The 19859-nt window shown below is 49.0% G+C and overlaps 1 protein-coding gene across 1 annotated transcript in view; it reads left to right on the plus strand.

Moving 5' to 3' along the window:
* The first annotated feature begins 6509 nt into the window (after positions 1-6509).
* TMEM132A (transmembrane protein 132A) overlaps positions 6510-19859 on the plus strand; it is a 48642-nt gene continuing 35292 nt past the window's right edge. Inside the window, exon 1 of the mRNA XM_029574688.1 lies at positions 6510-6673. Coding sequence (XP_029430548.1) covers positions 6595-6673 — 79 coding nt within the window. The 5' untranslated portion in view covers positions 6510-6594. The remainder of the gene's footprint in view (positions 6674-19859) is intronic.

Genomic DNA, 19859 nt, shown 5'->3' on the forward strand with positions numbered 1-19859 from the left:
AATATGAAGGATCAGGGGTGTATGGGGGAGGGAGGGTGATAAAGAGAAAGTTGACTGTGGAGGGAGCACTGGCTATGGGCATTGGAGGATGATGGAGAGAAAGTTAACTATGGTGGAGGATCAATGGATATGGACAAGAGAATATGGAGGAAGTGTTGGCTGCATGGGAGTGAAGATAATAGAAGAGAGCTGGCTGTGTATAGTGGGAGGAGGTGGCAGGAGCGCTGGCTCTGAGGGATGGTAGTGGTGGTGGTGGGAGTTGTGGTGATGGAAGATGTGCTGGATCGGAGGATGGTGGTGAAGGAAGTGCCTGCTGTATGTATGTGGAGAGAGCACTAGCTGTGTGTGGAAGGGGGTGATAGTGAAGGGAGCACCGGCTATGGGCAAGGGAGGAAGATAGAGGGAAAGTTGACTGGCGGAGCATTGGCTGTGGGTGGAAGGAGGATGGTGTCAGAGCACCGTGTGTGGCGGGGGGAAAGGCAGGTGAAAGCGCACTAGATATGGAGGAGAGAATATGGAGGTGCACTGGCTGTTTGTGGGGGATGTTAGCGGAAACACTGGCTGTGTGTGGACATAGTGGAGAGAGCAGTGGCCTTGTATAAGGGGGAAATGGTGAAGGAAGTGCTATCTGTTGATGTAGGGGGGATTGTGAAGGGAGTGCAGGCTATAGGGGAAAGAGAATGGCAGAGGAGAAATTTGTGGGGGTGGTGGAGGTGCTATGTATGTGGGAAAATGGTCAAGGGAGTATTTGCTTTAGGAGAATGAGGATGGTGGAGGGAGCACTGTCTGAGGGGAGTGAGAAAGGAATATTGGTTCTTACCTGCTAATTTTCGTTCCTTGAATACCACAGATCAGTCCAGACAAGTGAGCTTATGCATCCCTCCCAGCAGGTGGAGGCAGAGAATAAAAACAATTATTTCATGCACTGCTACATAACCGAGAGTGCCACCTTCAGTGCCTCAGTATTGACCTGTACCCAAGCCAACATAAAGGAAGAAAACTCCAACTCCATCAAATTTTCCTCTCAAAGGTGAACTTTCCCTTCAAGAGCAAACCGAGAACCCAAGATTGGAGCCCCCTGAACTGGAGCCTCAACAACCAACACAGTAACCGAAGCACGAGATAGCTCCATTGGTCCAACATACCTTGCTTTAGGCTAGGACGCCTTCGATGTCTCTGGCATATGTCAGAGTGTGGAGGCTGTTTGAATCCTGGTGTTTGGATGAAAGTCTGGAGCCGTTGTGTGGAGACAGCTCGGATCTTGTCCTTTTGTTGCAGCCTTGGGATGACCAACAGGCAAGCAGCGGGGGAAGTCGTTGGCCTTTCTTCCGAATGTTGTTCATTTTCTGAAGGGGGTCAAGCACTTACGTCCTTAAATTCGTAAGTTGTGTCCAAAGTGGACCTTAACGTGATTCTGCGGGTGATGTGTGGACCTTTGTTTGAGCCTTTGTGGAGAGTGTCGATGAGGAACCTCTTCTTGAATGCAGTGTTTCTGCTGACCATTTGTTCGGTCAGGTGGATTTTGGAGATTCAGGTTTGGTCCTGTAGAGCTCCTTTCTGGTGGATTGCGAATGACGTTATGATGCTGCATACGGTTCCCTCAGTTTTTCCAAAGATTGTCTCCTCCTTCTATGTTAATTGGATGCTGGAGCTTCCACAGTTCCTACTCTTTTCTTCTCTTCATCTTTTTCTCTTTCTTTCTTTCGTTTTTAAATTCTTCCAAACTCCAGACTGCAGGTTTTGCACCTCTACCATCTGCTGGAGACAGAGAAATACTGAGGGACTGCAGGTGGCACCTCTACCATCTGCTGGAGACAGAGAAATACTGAGGGACTGCAGGTGGCACCTCTACCATCTGCTGGAGACAGAGAAATACTGAGGGACTGCAGGTGGCGCTCTCGCACGGTGAAAAGTTGTTTCTATTCTCTGCCTCCACCTGCTGGGAGGGATGGAAAGCCCCACTTGACTGGACTGATCTGGGTATGAACAGGAATGGGGGAGGAAGTGCGGCTGCATGTTAGAGGAGGCAGAGGAAAGAGCAGGAGCGGGGGGAGGCAGTTGAAGGGGACCGATGGGGGGGCGCATTGGTTATGGGTGATGGAGCGAGGAGGAGGAAGGTAGAGAGAGCAGAGGTGGTGAGGAGGAAGAAGGGAGAATGCTGGCTGTGAGGGTGGAAGGAGAGCAGACTGCCCTAGCAGTTGTTTTTACTAATTATAATAGATTGGATTTGTGACTTGTGTTTCAGATTTTGAATGTCATGGGGGATTTATAGCATTTGCCACCTGGATCTTCAGCTGCTGCTGCTGCCTGTAGAGAATTTATTTATTGATTTGAAACTTTTATATACCGACATTAGTGTACAGCATCATACCAGCAACTAAAAGAGTCTGGCGTGGGGGCGGGAAGGCTGCAGCGTGTGCCTCTCTCCCCTCGCTCCTCTCCACTTTCTCTCTCTAACCCACCGTCACTGCCTCCCTCCCTCCCTCCCCTGCTCCTTGCCTCTCCTCTCTCGTGAGTGCCTGGCGAGTGGCAGCGTGAGATGTGGCTCTGCCACCCCCGGATCATTCCTGCTGCTCGGGGCTGGGAATCGGGCGCCTGTTGCTCCAGGTCTTCCCTGGGTCTCCCCCTTCTCCCCCCCCCCCCCCCCATGGGGGTTTCCCCTTCCGCAGCAGATGGTTCCCTTTGTTCTGCTTCAACATTTCAAGCTCCTTGCTGGCTCTTCCATCACAGGCTCAGAGAGGAGCGGTTTTACATTACTCTGGCAATGCACCTACAACATGGCATGCGGAGAGAATGGATGGAGGGGGAGAGAAGAGAGGAAACAGTCGGGGGAGGGGAGAGAAGCGGAGCAGAAGGAGAGCCGGCTATGCAGAGAGACATCAAGGCTGGAGTGGAGTGCAGGAATAGTTCAGTGCTTGCAGCAGTGCCGGGGTTCAAATCCCACCTCTACTTACGCTGCTTGTGACCTTGTACAAGTCACTTCCCTCTCCCTTGCTCGGGGACAAACTAAGGAAAAATGCTTAGTAAATAGGGCCCTTAGATTGTGACCCCTCTGAGACAGGGAACTACCTGAAATGTAACTCAGCTGCAGCCCATCCACAAAGCTCCAGTGACAGCAGCTGTAGAATCACAGCAAACTGCACCTGGTCCCTCTGCAGGCACAAGCAAGGTGTGAAGTCCCACAGCCGAGCCTGGCACAGAGAATGTTACATTTCAGACCTGCAAGCTCTTCCCATGCGCCACTGACCCTGTATGTTGTCCAGCTCAAGTCTTGCTTTTCCACAGAGCCCAATGTTCATATCTTTTTTTTTTTTTTGCATGATTTTTACTTTGGGGAGGAGAGGCAGGGCCCTTGGGATCATTAAGTTTTTCTGTCATTTTTTAAGTTTTCTAAATTTTTTTCCACCACCGCATTGATATCTGCGCATCAGGCTTTGACGGTATCGGTCGGTTTATTTTGGTAAAATTCAGTTGATTTCACCTTGGCTATTTTTTTGACCAATTTCCCGAAAGAGAAAAGGGCCATCAGCTTCAGCAAGTAACCCTTGTGCATTGCATCATGATTGTCAGGGATCCTCATGACAGATGTGTGCTCTGCCTGGGGATCCACCACAATATTTCTAGATGCTTCACATGCAGGAAAATAACCCCTAGAGGTTGTCGTTCCTGTTTAGAGCTGATGGAAAAGCCCTTTGGGGAAAAGCAAGTCCAACAAAATGGCATCGAAGGGTCTGGGAGTTGTACCAGATGCTGGCAAGGGCATTGACATTGAGGAAAAATTCATCTCTCTTGACAGCGAGCACTCAGAAAGGCCAAGGAGATAGACCATCATCTAACTCCCCCATCCAATGAACATGAAGGATTCCACTATATCTGCACTGGCATCGCATGAAGACTAAGAAGCATTGGCATCGATGCCAGTTAGTGTATGATTCTGGGAGCAAGGAGATTTTGACTGGTCCAACCCCTGCAGGAGACTTAGTCTGGCTTTTTGGTGGAACTCTGCTCATCACTTTTTCATATTTGGACATTGATGGACTTCTGAATGGAGAAATTACTTACCTGATAATTTTGTTTTCCTTAGTGTAGACAGATGGACTCAGGACCAGTGGGGCTATGCTCCCCTGCCAGCAGATGGAGATGGAGCAAGCTGACGTCACAGTATATATAACCCTGCAGTGACCCCAGCCTGCCAGTATTCTCTGTCTCCAGCAGATGGTGGACGTGCATCTCCCTATGGGGATTGCTTTGAGCTTTTTGAAAGGAGAAATTTGAAATTATAAATTCGGGAAAAGAAAGCCCTGCTCTCCTGCGGTGATACCTAAAGGTCCCTTCCCCAGTTGAGAATTCCTGAGGCAATTTCCGTGGTCCCTCAGACGTGTGCCTTGGTCCGGTAGCTGAGTTTCCTGGCGAGAACTTAGCTGCTAGTTCAGCTGAAAGGCAGTGGGTGCATGAGGCCAAGCGCGGTGGTGATGGCCGATGCCCTCTCCCCCCACAGTCTCTGTACTCAGCCAATATTTATTTATTTGTTTTTTTATTTAAAACAGTTTTATATACCGTTGCACGGACAAATCCATCTCAGCGGTTTACAATTAATCATAATGATAAAATAGGTGGCGAAATGGGAAAAAAAATACAATTATTATATTATAAATATAGATCTAAATATCTAAAATGATTAAAAACTATAAAATTACCGAAGTAAAGATAAAAAGTAAAAGCAGTATTAGAAAAAGTTAAGACACATTAGAATGTCTAGGCTCCTATGCTAATGTCTCGTCTGCATATGCTTGCTGGAAGGAACAGCCATGTTTTTAGTCCTTTCCGAAATTGTCTCTTTTCTGGCTGCAATCTCAGGTCCGGTGGCAATTTGTTCCAATATTTCGGACCCGCAGTGGATATGGCGCGCTCTCTTACTTCACATAAGCGGGCGGATCTGATATTCGGAGTTGTGAGTAGACCCTTATGAGATGATCTTAGATCACGTTGCGGTACATGTGGTCTTACTGTGGTATTCAAGCAATCTGTCATATCTCCGTATAGAATTTTATGGATGATACGTAATACTTTGAAGATTATTCTCTGTTCTATTGGCAGCCAGTGTAAACCCTTCCAGACCGGTGTTACGTGGTCTCTCTTTCTCGTGCCTGTCAGTATACGTGCCGCACTATACTGTGCAATTTGTTTGTAGGGATCTAGAGCAGCCTGGCTTGTTCTGTTTTCTTAATAGGAGGTGTATTGCTGTTTCAGGTGTATTGCTGGTATATTTGCAGTGTTGCCTTTTCATAGGTAGTGTTGTTACTTTTTAACAGCTGGAAGTTAATGCTGTTTTGGTATGGGAGGTTTACTATATTGTAATTGAAATTGTTTATTCATGGCTTTCGGAGGGCCTAGCCCAGATACAACAGGCATTACACTAGGCCTAATGCTATATGGCTTCCAAGTGTCTTTTTTTTGCAGGGTTTTCTGGTTGGCACCACAGCAGTGCATGTAAATATAATATATGTTAGTTTAAGTGATATTTTTACCTCCGACAAGTATACTTTGAATGTCATCTTTCAGATTAGTTCCCAAAGAAACAGGAATTCTTGAGGTAAATAGCACGATTATTGGTGACAAGAAACTGTGCTTTTTCTGTAGCTGGGCCTGCGATCTGGAGCACTGAGACCGCTGGAATACACTAAACCATTTAAGACCCTCCTAGAATGCTTTCTGATGGGACTGGCTTTTGGCTAATGTGATGTGCTTGTTAAGACTGCAGCATTTTGACCAAATTCCTGGAGATGATGAATGTTTTTGTTTTGTTTTATATTGTTGTTGTAGTTTTGGACATTGTAACTATTATGTATACTTTATTTGTAAATTGGGCATAAGCGATCATGAAATGTTAATAAACACCAATAAAAGTCTAATTTGCTATAGCTCCATAACTTTTAATGGCAGGTGGAGAGAGGGCTGGGTGGAGCAGGGCTGAAGGCTGTAAGTTTTTTGCCTAGGATGCCTGTCACCCTTGCACCGGCCCTGGTTGAGATCCACACAGGGAGAGAAGGAGGGGGCCACACACAGGCAGAGACAAGAGACTGAGAGCAGGGAGGAGCTGAGGGATATTCATCCAAATTGCTGAGCACAGCAGTTCCTGACTGTTTGTTATCCCCTAAGAGGGAAACCTGCTGCCTGCCTCTCATGGTACAGGGAGCAGCCCACAAGGGGTCCAGATTTATGCCCCACTCTTTGGCCTACATCTCACTCGGCGGGGCAGTAAGTCTCCCTGGTTGGGAGGGACCACCCTTGTCATAACCAGCAAAGCTTCTTGAATGTGAACCTGGGGTAAGGGAGAGCCCCAGCAGCCCGGCACTTATAATGGGATGGAAGGAGCGAGTCCTGCTATAAAGCAGGCTGGGCAATACGTGGTGGTCTCTAGGACCCTGGGAGGGCTGGTCCAGCCTCCCCTGCTTCCCTTCTTCTCTCCCCCTCCCCCTCTCCTCTCCTCTCTTTCCCTTTATTGTCTGCCGAGCAGGGGAGCTGCTGAGGTTGTGGCTGTGGGAACCCGGCGAGAGGGGGCCTTCTGGGGCAGGCACAAGCCGAGGGAGAGGGATGGGACCCCCGAGGATCCCCGGCTCTCCGCTCTCTCTCCCCCTCCTCCTCCTCGTGGTCACCAGAGAGGTTTCGGAAGGTAAAGCTGAGGCTGTGCTGCTTTCTGCGTTGTTAGCGGGTTCGGCTTGCATGGAGGGGTCTGCACTTGTCTCTCCCCCTCCCCCAGTTCTGCTAAAGGCATCGTCCCTTGGCTGAGGGACCCCCCCCCTGCCCCACCTGTAACCCCGCAGAGCCCCCTCTGATCCTTGTTGCAGCCTCGCAGGGCATTGCTGAGCGGCTTCTGAAAGGCAGACGAGGGTAGACAGTGATCCCCCATAGGGGCCAGGGCAGCAGTGAAGTTATACAGGGTAAGGTATCTATCCTGGGCGAGGGCGCCCTATCCTTAATGCAAACCTGGCTATCCAGGACAGTAAGGAGAGTGGGCGTTTTATCCTTTAATATAAAGTTACATAGAATAACTTACTATCAGGGACAGTGAGGGGAGCAAGCATTTTACCCTTAATGTCAAGTTATATGGTGCACCCATGTATAGAGGACAGTGAGGGGAATGGGCGCTTTATCCTTAATGTAAACCTGGCTATCTAGGACAGTAAGGAGAGCGGGCGTTTTATCCTTAATACTAAATTATTCTGTGTAACTTTATATCAGGGACAGTGAGGGGAGCAAGCATTTTACCCTTAATGTCAAGTTACATGGTGCACCCATGTATAGAGGACAGTGAGGGGAATGGGCGCTTTATCCTTAATGTAAACCTGGCTATCCAGGACAGTAAGGAGAGCGGGCGTTTTATCCTTAATACTAAATTATTCTGTGTAACTTTATATCAGGGACAGTGAGGGGAGCAAGCATTTTACCCTTAATGTCAAGTTATATGGTGCACCCATGTACAGAGGACAGTGAGGGGAATGGGCGCTTTATCCTTAATGTAAACCTGGCTATCTAGGACAGTAAGGAGAGCGGGCGTTTTATCCTTAATACTAAATTATTCTGTGTAACTTTATATCAGGGACAGTGAGGGGAGCAAGCATTTTACCCTTAATGTCAAGTTATATGGTGCACCCATGTATAGAGGACAGTGAGGGGAATGGGCGCTTTATCCTTAATGTAAACCTGGCTATCTAGGACAGTAAGGAGAGCGGGCGTTTTATCCTTAATACTAAATTATTCTGTGTAACTTTATATCAGGGACAGTGAGGGGAGCAAGCATTTTACCCTTAATGTCAAGTTATATGGTGCACCCATGTACAGAGGACAGTGAGGGGAATGGGCGTTTCGTCCTTGATATAAAGTCATCCCTTGTAATGTGAGTGGGGCCCATGCAAAAAACTCAGCACGCAAAGCGGGCGCTCAGTGTTGTGCGCCCAGCACCTCTCCTGGGCCCTGTCATTGAATATTTAAATGAGGGGGGGTCACGCTGCCAGGGAGGCGCTAGGGACAAATATGCGCTTCTAGGGCGAATTAGGAAAAAGGACGCTCAGTTTTACCAGCGTCCATCCGTCCCTTTTCCTAACCCGTGCGCAGCCATGGACTAGGAAAATGGTGGCTCGTTACCTGAGCGTCCCTTTTCCTAACCTGACCACCTGCACACTTTTTTAAAATAAGTAAAAAAAACCTTTTCCTTCCTCCAACTTAATAGTGCCAGGATAGTAAGTGGGAGGATGTACAGGAAAGCAGCATCCTGGGCTGCTCAGAAATGAATGCCCTGCTCTGGGCAGGCGTTAATTTCCCAGCGTAAAAATGCGTGGGTCCGGCGCACATTTGTTTTTTGGATTTGGGGAGAACAGCTAATAGCCCCAGCAACATGCATTTTGCAGGTGATGAGCGCTATTAGTTTCACGGGGGTGGACACGTGTTTTGGACGTGCGTGAGGGGTCCAGCCAGGGGTTAAACGGTGCCCTCGGCTGAGTGCGCTGTATTGCACCGGCCCCGGTCTGCCTGTGGCAACCCTGTGCCTGTGCTCCTGTTTTGCTGCGCTGGCCTACACTCCTCCTAGTTCTGAGGTCTATGGCCCTGGTGCTGCAGGGTAGAAATATAACAAGCTTGCACTTAACGTAAAAACAGGAGACGCGCAAAATCCAAACCAGTCCTGTGCTGGGTCCCAGAGCTCGAGCACCAAGGGCAGCTTGAGATGTCTGTTGAATTAAATATAAGGTGCGTGACAGATCTCAGCCGCTGGAGCACAGAGGTGGAAAAATTGGGGAGCCTGCACCCAGAGCAGATTTCTGGCCATCGGGGGTTTCCAAATGGTTCTGGCCTTCCCATGCCTTGGGGGGAACGGGACACGACCCATGACCCATGACCAGTTCATAGTTTGAAAAAAGCCAGCAGACATGTTCAGAGACCTGGAAGGGGATACCCAGCCCCCACCCCCCACCCAGGGCTCCCTCTAACCTCCCTGACCCTATGCAAACACCTCTAAAAAAAATAAAAATAACACACATTGGTCGGTGTCTTTAAAATTTAGAGCCAGATATTAAGTTTTAGGCACAAAAAAATGCAGATAGGCAACAACGTACAATCTAGAGAGTTTTGAAATGGGATTTCTTTCACCCGGGGAGTAAGTGCTCTGGCCGGGTGCAATGTCCGGGGAGGTTACGTATCTACCGATCTTATGTTTAATTTTCAGAAAGGAGCTTGCTGTGTGCCTTGCCTTTGAAACGTAGCTGCCAGCCTGGGAGCACTCCCTCTGGCCGACGCGGTATCGGCGTGCGAAAAACGGGGAGGGCTTATGACCGAGCGCCCGCTTTTCTAATGCACGCCCGTCCCCCTCTCCCGGGCGCGCGCGATACAGCAGACATTTCAGCCACTGCGTTAGGAAGGAGGCGCTAGGGGGAGATGGTGCATCCCTAGCGCGTCCATGGCATCGGGCGCTCAGGAGACGCGGCCATGCGCGGGGTAAGGAAACGGACGTTGGTTAGTTGAGTGTCCGTCACCCTAACCTGACTGCTGGAAAGACTAAAAAAACCATGGTTTTTTAATGATGCTCCTTTTTTCAGTTCCTTCAACTTAATATCACTTCCATGTTAAGTCGGAGGAGCTACAGAAAAGCAGCATTTTTTTACTTTAGGGGGGGGAATAGCTGATAGCCTCAGCAACTTGGCATTTGCATGGGATGAGCACCGTTAGCCGTGCACTGGTTTGGACGCGCTGATCCCGTTATTGCATTACGGATGCGCATCCAACCAGGGGTAAACCTGTGCGCGTGGTTTTGTGTCTGCGAGCAGAGGTAAAACGTGTGCGGGCGTGTACCCGTCTCCACGCCATGAGCCGGCTAGAGTGAGGCACTGAGCAGTTTTCAGCTGAGGTAAATCGCTTGGAAAGTTGATCTCCCCATGCTCTACGATAAAAATCAACAGAAAAACCGTACAAGCAAAGACTTGGATAGAAAGTGCCGAGGGGCTCATACCCCCAAGGTCTGTATCTAAGATTTAGGCAAAGCTTTCATGGTGCTTTCTACACAAGTCTCTGCTTGCAGGAGCTTTTTTCCTCCCTTCCACAGTCTTCCCTGCCCTTACCTTTGCCTGAAACATAAATCTGAACCGTGGGGCAGAGCACGGGAGCACCTTCAGACGTGGATACGTTATTTTCATTTTTGACGTCCCGCTGCTTCTGTGCCATAAAGGAAGGGTGTGAGGAGGACTCGGCTGCTGTCCTGATCTTTCGGCCCCCGCGTGTAAAGTGCTGAAACGGCCTCCGCGTCACTCGGTTCTCTGAACCAGCAAGATCCCATGGTGCGGCCCAGCTCGCGTTTCGATCCAGAGTCAGCCTGCATCAGCGGCAACCGCCGTAGGAATCCCAGCCTGGCTGGTCCTTTCAGAAAATCGATTTTTGAAAGCTACTATGAAGACGTTGCGTGTGCGTCCAAACTTCTAAATGTTCCCAGAGCGTCCAAGCCCACATTGGAAGGACTCAACGAACGATGATCCAATGCCCCTCTCTGCAAGCTCTGTCGTGTGCCTTTTCCGACTGATAAAAGGTACATTAATATGTGCAATGCACAACGTCTCTTCCTGCACAAGTGCCCTGGCAGCTGAGGATGTTCCTATGTAATAAGAGACATGCTCAGTTGCAGATGCTGTCCTGTTATAAGAACATGCCATACTGGGCCGTGCATTTATAGATAGTGTTTAGAATTATTTTAGAAAGTGCCTGTGGGAAAGGTTCCCCTGTCTATGCTGATTAGCTAGAAATGGGAAGGGGGCCTGCCAGTCAAGCAGTCTGATTGGCTGAACATTCACTACCGCTTTATAATGCGTTATATACGTGCTAATTCTCTGTGAACACATTTATGTCAATGGTTAATACTCGCTTTAATAACATTAATAATTCTATTCTTCTTTCACATCTTACCATACACTGAAGGCAAGTCATAACATAGCAAAACAAGCCATAAACAGAAACATCTAATAAAACACAGTTAAAATAAGAAACATAATGTAGACTCAAAAATGGTGAAGGCTAGCAAAGCACTGGTCGTTAGCAATCGACATTACGCAATGCATAAGAAACTCATTGCAATTTCCAGCCCAGGACAACCGTCAGCCAGATCTGCTGGGGAGGCAGTTTATTCCATGCGGCAGGTACAGCAGGACCAGGTCTTCTCCTCTCCTCCCCCACGTGCCAGCGGCTGTCTCCGCACAGCGCTCTCTCCTCCGGTGATGGAGGCAGAGCTGCCCCTCTTCTCCTCCTCTCCTCCCCCACGTGCCAGCGGCTGTCTCCGCACAGCGCTCTCTCCTCCGGTGATGGAGGCAGAGCTGCCCCTCTTCTCCTCCTCTCCTCCCCCACGTGCCAGCGGCTGTCTCCGCACAGCGCTCTCTCCTCCGGTGATGGAGGCAGAGCTGCCCCTCTTTCCTCCTCTCCTCCCCCACGTGCCAGCGGCTGTCTCCGCACAGCGCTCTCTCCTCCGGTGATGGAGGCAGAGCTGCCCCTCTTCTCCTCCTCTCCTCCCCCACGTGCCAGCGGCTGTCTCCGCACAGCGCTCTCTCCTCCGGTGATGGAGGCAGAGCTGCCCCTCTTCTCCTCCTCTCCTCCCCCACGTGCCAGCGGCTGTCTCCACACAGCGCTCTCTCCTCCGGTGATGGAGGCAGAGCTGCCCCTCTTCTCCTCCTCTTCCTCTCCTCTACTTCCCCTGCATCCCCCTCTTTCTCCCTCACTCCACTCTGTGCCCTGCAACCCCCCCTCCGTTTCCCCCAAATCCTTGCTTTTCAATTCCCCCTCTCTCCTGCCCACTCCTTGCTCTGAATCCTTCTTTCACTCTCTCACCCACTCCTTACCCTGCATCCTCTTCTTTCCACCTCTCCATTCCTTGTCCAGTAGCAGCCCCCTCTTCTTTCTCCCTCAGTCTAGCAACAGTCCCTGGCAGAGCCCCCGTTTTCTCCTCTCCCTCCTTTGCTCCTTCAGCCACAATCTGTAGCTCTTAGTGGAGCGGCAATGGCTGCGGAAAATTGCAATAAAATCAGTAGATGGAGCCTGTGAGCCAGACGACACTCACGGGCCCCGAGATGACCTGGCCATGTCCCTGACTGGTTGGGGGTCCCTCGGGACAGGCCTGGAAACCACTGCCCTAGGTGAATCTTCAGCCTTGCATCCCCATCCCAATTAACTTTCAGGCCCATAGACTTCTCCTGAGATTTTGGTAATTAAAACTCAACAAGCGTGTCCTCACTATCAACCTTCCCAGTACAGTCCTGTAAAATCATATTTTAAATATTAAACTTTGTTTTGTGTGTGTATACAGGATATTATATATTTATACTTAATACAAATGTGTCTGATGAATATGTCACCTGCGATTCTTGGTGCTAAGACTGCAAACCTCCCCCTCCACCAATAAACACCTGAATGTATCAATTAAAGGAAATCCATACTACATTTGTTGAAAGTAATCTCTTAAATGGCTGGGTGGGTGAAATCAGATGTTTCCCCTTACTACTCACCAGAGGGACGTAATTCACATTATATTCTCACTTCTGTAACAGTGACACAAATTTCATTATCAGTGACACCGGCTTCAGTATCAGTGACACAGGCTTCAGTATCAGTGACACAGGCTTCTGTATCAGTGACACAGACTTCAGTATCAGTGACACAGGCTTCAGTATCAGTGACACAGACTTCTGTATCAGTGACACAGGCTTCAGTAACAGTGACACAGACTTCTGTATCAGTGACACAGGCTTCTGTATCAGTGACACAGACTTCTGTATCAGTGACACAGGCTTCAGTAACAGTGACACAGACTTCTGTATCAGTGACACAGGCTTCAGTATCAGTGACACAGGCTTCAGTAACAGTGACACAGACTTCAGTATCAGTGACACAGGCTTCAGTATCAGTGACACAGGCTTCAGTGACAGTGACACAGACTTCAGTAACAGTGACACAGGCTTCAGTATCAGTGACACAGGCTTCAGTAACAGTGACACAGGCTTCTGTATCAGTGACACAGGCTTCAGTGACAGCGACACAGGCTTCAGTGACAGTGACACAGGCTTCAGAATCAGTGACACAGGCTTCAGAATCAGTGACACAGGCTTCAGTGACAGCGACACAGGCTTCAGTATCAGTGACACAGGCTTCTGTATCAGTGACACAGGCTTCAGTATCAGTGACACAGGCTTCTGTATCAGTGACACAGGCTTCAGTAAGAGTGACACAGGCTTCTGTATCAGTGACACAGGCTTCAGTATCAGTGACACAGGCTTCAGTAAGAGTGACACAGGCTTCAGTATCAGTGACACAGGCTTCTGTATCAGTGACACAGGCTTCAGTATCAGTGACACAGGCTTCAGTGACAGCGACACAGGCTGCCTCCATTACAAGGCACTTTGTGAAACGATACAAAACACCGAAAAAAAAAGTCACAGTCAGAGCCTTTATAGCAAACCTGCCATACCAAAACAGCACTAACTCTCAGAACTCAAACAGCAACAGCCCTGTATGGCAAGGCAACACTGCCAATATTTTGCTGGGCCCTAAAACACCGAGGCACTTCCTATTGGAAAAACAGAACAGGCTGGGCTGCTATAGATCCCTAGACAGATCCTACCCCTTATTTATTTATATAATACATTTAAATACTGCATAAACAGTAAAAATACAGTGAAAGTGGTTCACAGCATAGCATTCATAATTTAAAATAAAAACAAAATGCAAACAGATTACAATACAAAAGCATAATAAAAATAACAAAATATAATAAATCTGACTCCCAAATAAAACCACTTCATCTTCAAAGGAAGTCTCCACTTATTCATATTCCCAGGTATAAAGCAGAGCAGCAGAATCTCTCACCTCAGTCACACAGAGGCCATCACTAAATACAGAATGAGGGATCACGAATTAGAAACAGAAAATATACAGACACAAACTACAGTCTTTACTCCGTCCACACTGGGTTCACCCCCCCTTCCCCTGCCTCCCTGTTCCCCATCCTCTTCTCTCTGCAGGGAACAAGAGGGGAGAGGGTGGCTGGAGCAGGGAGCAGAGGGCTGCTTAGACTTGCACCCTCTCTGCTCCCTGCTCACCCAACCGGCCTCCTCCTGTCCCTTGTTTGCTCCCTGGGGTCGGAGGGGAGGTACTGGAGCAGGAAGCAGAGGGCTGGTCTCTGCCGCCTGCGACTGGGGCTCTGGCCAGTGGGGTAGAGCCATGGGTGCTCATGCATTGGGCCCCTTCCTATGCCCGTAGGTTAAAGCAGCCCTGCTGATGATGCCTCCTAGGTCCCGACACCCGGGGTAGCCGCCCCCTTGCCCTGGAACTGGCCCTCTGCCTTGAACTACTTAATGGTGCATCTTTGGCCGAGGATACTGCCAAAAAGGCATCCTGTGCTGATCTGAGAGTACAGCCAGGCACAAGGTAGGATGCTGCCAAGTTATGAAAAGCCTTAAAAGCCAAGGTCGTTGCTTTTAAACAGCAAACTGAATTGGACTGGCAGCCAAGGCAGTTGTTTCAATGCTGGCATTGTATGCACTTGGTAACTGCCCCCGTAAGAAGGCGAGCTGCCACAGTCTGCGCACGTTGCAGGTTCGAAATAGCTGTCACAGTAATGCAATAATCCAATCCAGCCATAATAATAGTACAGTTTATTTTTGAGTTCTGTTACTTTAGGCTAGGATAAGGCATTAGTGCCTTCTCAGGTGAACTTTTGCATTTTGACAACGTGGTTCTCTTTTGGCTTGTCCGTGCCTGTACATGCACTGGTTAGCAGCTGGGCTGTGCCAGTGTCACCCCTGTCCCATTGCAGTACATTAGGTACATGGGGTGACGCTGGATTTCCGGACTTCATGGCTTGTGCGTGCATTCCCCCAATGCTCTTGGTGTGATGGCTTCATTTTGAGAAGCTTACATGGGTGTGCATGCCGGATGCTGCCTGCTGATGTACTGGGACCTCCGCCTCTCCCTGTGGTCCTGCTGGATCTGCCTGCTTGGTCACTCTGCTGTGGGATCGATGCAGAATGAGGTCAGGCAGAGAGTGAAGGAGAGTTTTTATGTCAGTGTCTGGGAGGGATTGAGAGGCAAGCGCTGAGAGATTTATTACAGGGCTTAAAACATTAATGTATTCTTTATACCACACGTACTGTATATATATGTATCATACTATTGTAACAATTTGCAAATGCAGTTAATGCAGTTAAATCCTATTGACAATTCAATGGCATATATTGTGGCAATTTTCAAAGTGCATTTACCTGTGTAAAACCCATTTTAAGCCTGTAAATAGCTTTTGAAAATTGCTGTGATATTGGTATGTGACTTAGAGCCTAAAGCTGCTTTTGAATGAACATCTGGATTGGCTAATTCCCAAGAGTGCTCTGTGTTTATGAGACTGTGTGTGCGTACCGATATTTCCTTATACATGGCTGAGTGTGTGTGTGTATATACATACACATAAACGTATGTGTGCTGCTGAGAGTATGTGTCTGAGTGTGTCCATTTCTAGCTGCCTGTGTATCCACGAGTCTCTTCCTGCCTGCATATGCTCTGGTCCCTGCTGGGCCTGTGTGTGCACGTGTGTCTCCTGTGCACGGACAAATCCCTGCCTGGAGGCCGAGGTACGCGCCTGTCTCTGTGTTCCTGCCCCGGTGTCTCCTGTACACAGACAAATCCCTGCCTGCAGGCCGAGGTACGCGCCTGTCTCTGTGTTCCTGCCCCGGTGTCTCCTGTGCACAGACAAATCCCTGCCTGGAGGCCGAGGTATGCGCCTGTCTCTGTGTTCCTGCCCCGGTGTCTCCTGTGCACAGACAAATCCCTGCCTGCAGGCCGAGGTACGCGCCTGTCTCTGTGTTCCTGCCCCGGTGTCTCCTGTGCACGGACAAATCCCTGCCTGCAGGCCGAGGTACGCGCCTGTCTCTGTGTTCCTGCCCCGGTGTCTCCTGTGCACAGACAAATCCCTGCCTGCAGGCCGAGGTACGCGCCTGTCTCTGTGTTCCTGCCCCGGTGTCTCCTGTGCACAGACAAATCCCTGCCTGGAGGCCGAGGTACGCGCCTGCCTCTGTGTTCCTGCCCCGGTGTCTCCTGTGCACAGACAAATCCCTGCCTGGAGGCCGAGGTACGCGCCTGTCTCTGTGTTCCTGCCCCGGTGTCTCCTGTGCACAGACAAATCCCTGCCTGCAGGCCGAGGTACGCGCCTGTCTCTGTGTTCCTGCCCCGGTGTCTCCTGTGCACAGACAAATCCCTGCCTGCAGGCCGAGGTACGCGCCTGTCTCTGTGTTCCTGCCCCGGTGTCTCCTGTGCACAGACAAATCCCTGCCTGCAGGCTGAGGTACGCGCCTGTCTCTGTGTTCCTGCCCCGGTGTCTCCTGTGCACAGACAAATCCCTGCCTGGAGACTGAGGTACGCGCCTGCCTCTGTGTTCCTGCCCCGGTGTCTCCTGTGCACAGACAAATCCCTGCCTGCAGGCCGAGGTACGCGCCTGTCTCTGTGTTCCTGCCCCGGTGTCTCCTGTGCACAGACAAATCCCTGCCTGCAGGCTGAGGTACGCGCCTGTCTCTGTGTTCCTGCCCGTGTTCGGGGTCTCCCTCTCCTCTCTCTCCTTCTCTTTGTTCCTCTCCTCGCTCCCTCTCTGAGGTTGGACTGACGTGCGTGTGTGGGTGTGAGGATCTGGGGCTGGGGAGGCCTGTTGAGCTGACGTCTGTCTGTCTGTCTGTCTCACGGAACACAGATTCAAGTTCAGTGAATTTTATTGGCATAACAATTTGTACATCTGTTACCAAAAAGATAGGGACATGATTAAAAATGAAGAGAGGAAAAATCACCTACAATTGTATTGATAATAGTAAAATAAAATGTCAAAGTACAGATAGGAGAATTCACAAACAAAGCCCCCAGTTCTGGTGCGGCTCAGGTTTGTCCCTGATTAGCTTTTTCCTGCTCTCACTGCTGCCCTGGGGGTCACGCAGGTTTTCCTGCTCATTCTCTTGTGGGGAGGTTTGATTTTCTCTGTCGGCTTTGGGAAATGTGCATCTCCGGTATCTCTGGATTTAGCACAGGAAGAAATGCATTTATGTTTTCTCTTTCTTTGCTGTTGCATTGCACATTAACCTGCTTTCTTGGGGTTTTCAGTTCAGTTTTTGTCTGCATGATCCTGTTTCCAATATGTGGGCCCTTCTTCTGTATTTGGTGAGAGTCTGCCTGTGCTTTGCATATGTGACCGAGCTGGGGTTTTTCCGCTAGCCTGTAGGTAGGCAGTCTGGTCTGTTTTGTTTTCTCGTTTGCACTTCCCAACGGAAGTTTGGTTTGGTTTGTTTTGCTATTCTGCAGAATATCCAAAGATGGGAGCTGAAATACTTCAGGTAGAAAACAGACCTTAGTTAGGCCATATCCACTAATGTCAAGGTAATGAAATGGTGCGAGAAGGTAGTGGCCAGAGCTAGAGGGATGCAATGATCCATAGAGACAGGCATAACAGCATGAAAAAGGAGGTGATTTATACCATTGTACAGGTTGTAGGCAGGAAGAGGGAAGAGAGAGTAACAATCAGTTAAAAATGCAGAAAAAGTGACTGGAAAGAGCTGCTGGAAAGCTCGTAGTTTGGGCAATAAAATCCCAGACCCAGGGCTGCTGGAAGCACCAGGCAAACTAGGCCAGGGCCTAGGATGCCAACCACTAGGGGGCATGAGCCATGTGGGGCCGCGGGTGGAAGCGACAAAGAGGAGTGGAGGGAGATTCACCTGCTCGCGGCCCAGAAAACCGAGAACGAGGTAGGAGTCTGAGTCATGGCCAAGACCAGGGCTGGGGGGTTGGGTGCAAAGCAGAGGTGCCTAGGGTACCTAATCCCCTGGCACTGGCCCTGCCTAGACCTGCAGGCCCTAATGATGGACGTGGACTTTCATAACTTGGCAGAGAGATGATTCACCGAGTCTCATGATTGGGATGCAGCCATCCCGGGCTATAACTTGTTAGAGGACAGAAAAGGGGGCAAAAACAATATCCAAGCAGCTGAATGGCAAGGGAAATGGGGTAAGGAAGAAGCATTATAGATCATCGTAAAAAAAGAAGGTGGTGCTTTCATATTTACTACAGAGGAAATGGACAGAGATCTGATCAAAGACATCCAAAAGGTGGGAAAGGAGGGAGAAGTGTTGCTCGTCGGAGATTTTAATCTGCCGGATGTGGACTGGAGAATCCCTTCCCTGGAATCTACAAGAAGTAGGAGACAGTGGATGCCCTTCATGGGGCTCTGCTCAAAGAAAAGGTAATGGACCCCACGAGAGAGGATGTGATACTCAATCTCGTGCTCACCAATGGGGATAATGTCTCTAATGTTCGGGGAGGGGCTCACCTGAGCACCAGTGATCAGCAGACGTTATGGTTCGATATCGCAAATAAGATACAGAGAAGTCACACGAAGACCCGCGTTTTCAATTTCACAAATATAGACTTTGGCAAAATGGGGGACGTACCTGGAGGAAGAACTGGAAGACTGTGGGAAAAAATGGTGAGGTGGAACGACAGTGGACCAAATTAAAAGGAGCTATTACAAAGGCAACTAATCTGTATGTTAGGAAATTACACAAGAGTAAGAGGAGAGAGAAACCGATCTGGTTCTCTAAGGAGGTAGCTGGAAAAATAAAGGCAAAAAGAACAGCATTAAAAAGTATAAAAGGATCCCAAAAAAAGGAACACGGGGAAGACTATCTGTTAAAACTGAGGAAGACGAAGAAAGAAATCAGGAAAGCAAAAGGTCAGACAGAAGAAAGGATTCCCAAAGAGGTAAAGAGAGGAGACAAAACATTTTTCAGATATATCAGAAAGAAGGGGAGGCCTGAAGTGGTATAGAGAAACTGAAAGGTGACAAGGAGCAATGAGTGAAGGAAGATGAAGAAATGTCAGAAATATTAAACAAATACTTCAGTTTGGTGTTCACAGAAGAAGACCCTGGAGAAAAAGACCATTGCCGGTTAACAAGATTGGGGATGGGGATGGGGTAGACAAAACTCCATTTACAGAACAGAATGTATGGGAAGATCTAAGTAAACTGAAAGTGGACCAGGCCATGAGGCAGGATGAAGTTCATCCCAGGATACTGAGGGGGCTCAGAGCTGTGCTGGTGGCTCTGCTGAAAGATCTGTTCAATAGACTCCTGGAAACAGAAGTGGTGCCGAGTGATTGGAAAGGAGTGTGGTGGTTCCGCTTCACACGAGTGATAGCAGGGAGGAGGCTGGAAACTACAGGCCGGTTAGCCTCACCTCAGTGGTGGGAAAGTAATGGAGATGCTGCTGAAGGAAAGGATACCGAACTAACTCCAATTCAGTGGGTTGCTGGACCTGAGGCAGCATACATTCACCAGGGGAAGGTCCTGTCAGACAAATCTGATTGATTTGTTTATTGGGTGGCTAGAGAACTGGATCAAGGAAAAGCGCTCAAAATGATCTACTTGGATTTCAACAAAGCTTTTGATACAGTCCTGCATAGGAGACTTGTGAATAAAATGAGAAATTTGGGAGTGAGGTCCAAGACGGTGGTATGGATTACAAACTAGTTGACTGATAGGAGACCATGTGTAATTGTAAATGGAATCGGCTCTGATGAGAGAACTGTGTTAAATGCAGTGCCATTGGGACCGCTTCTGTTCAATATCTTTGTGAGCAACACTGCGGAAGGGATAGAAGGTAAAGTTTGTCTATTTGTGGATGATACAATATCTGCAACACAATGAACACGCCTGAAGGAGTAGAGAGCATGAAAAGTGATTTAAGAAAGCTTGAGAGTGGTCGAAGATTTGGCAACTGGGAATCAATACCAAGAAGTGCAGAGTCATGCATTTG

This window comes from Rhinatrema bivittatum, chromosome 13 (genome assembly GCF_901001135.1).
Source record: "Rhinatrema bivittatum chromosome 13, aRhiBiv1.1, whole genome shotgun sequence".
NCBI lineage: Eukaryota > Metazoa > Chordata > Amphibia > Gymnophiona > Rhinatrematidae > Rhinatrema > Rhinatrema bivittatum.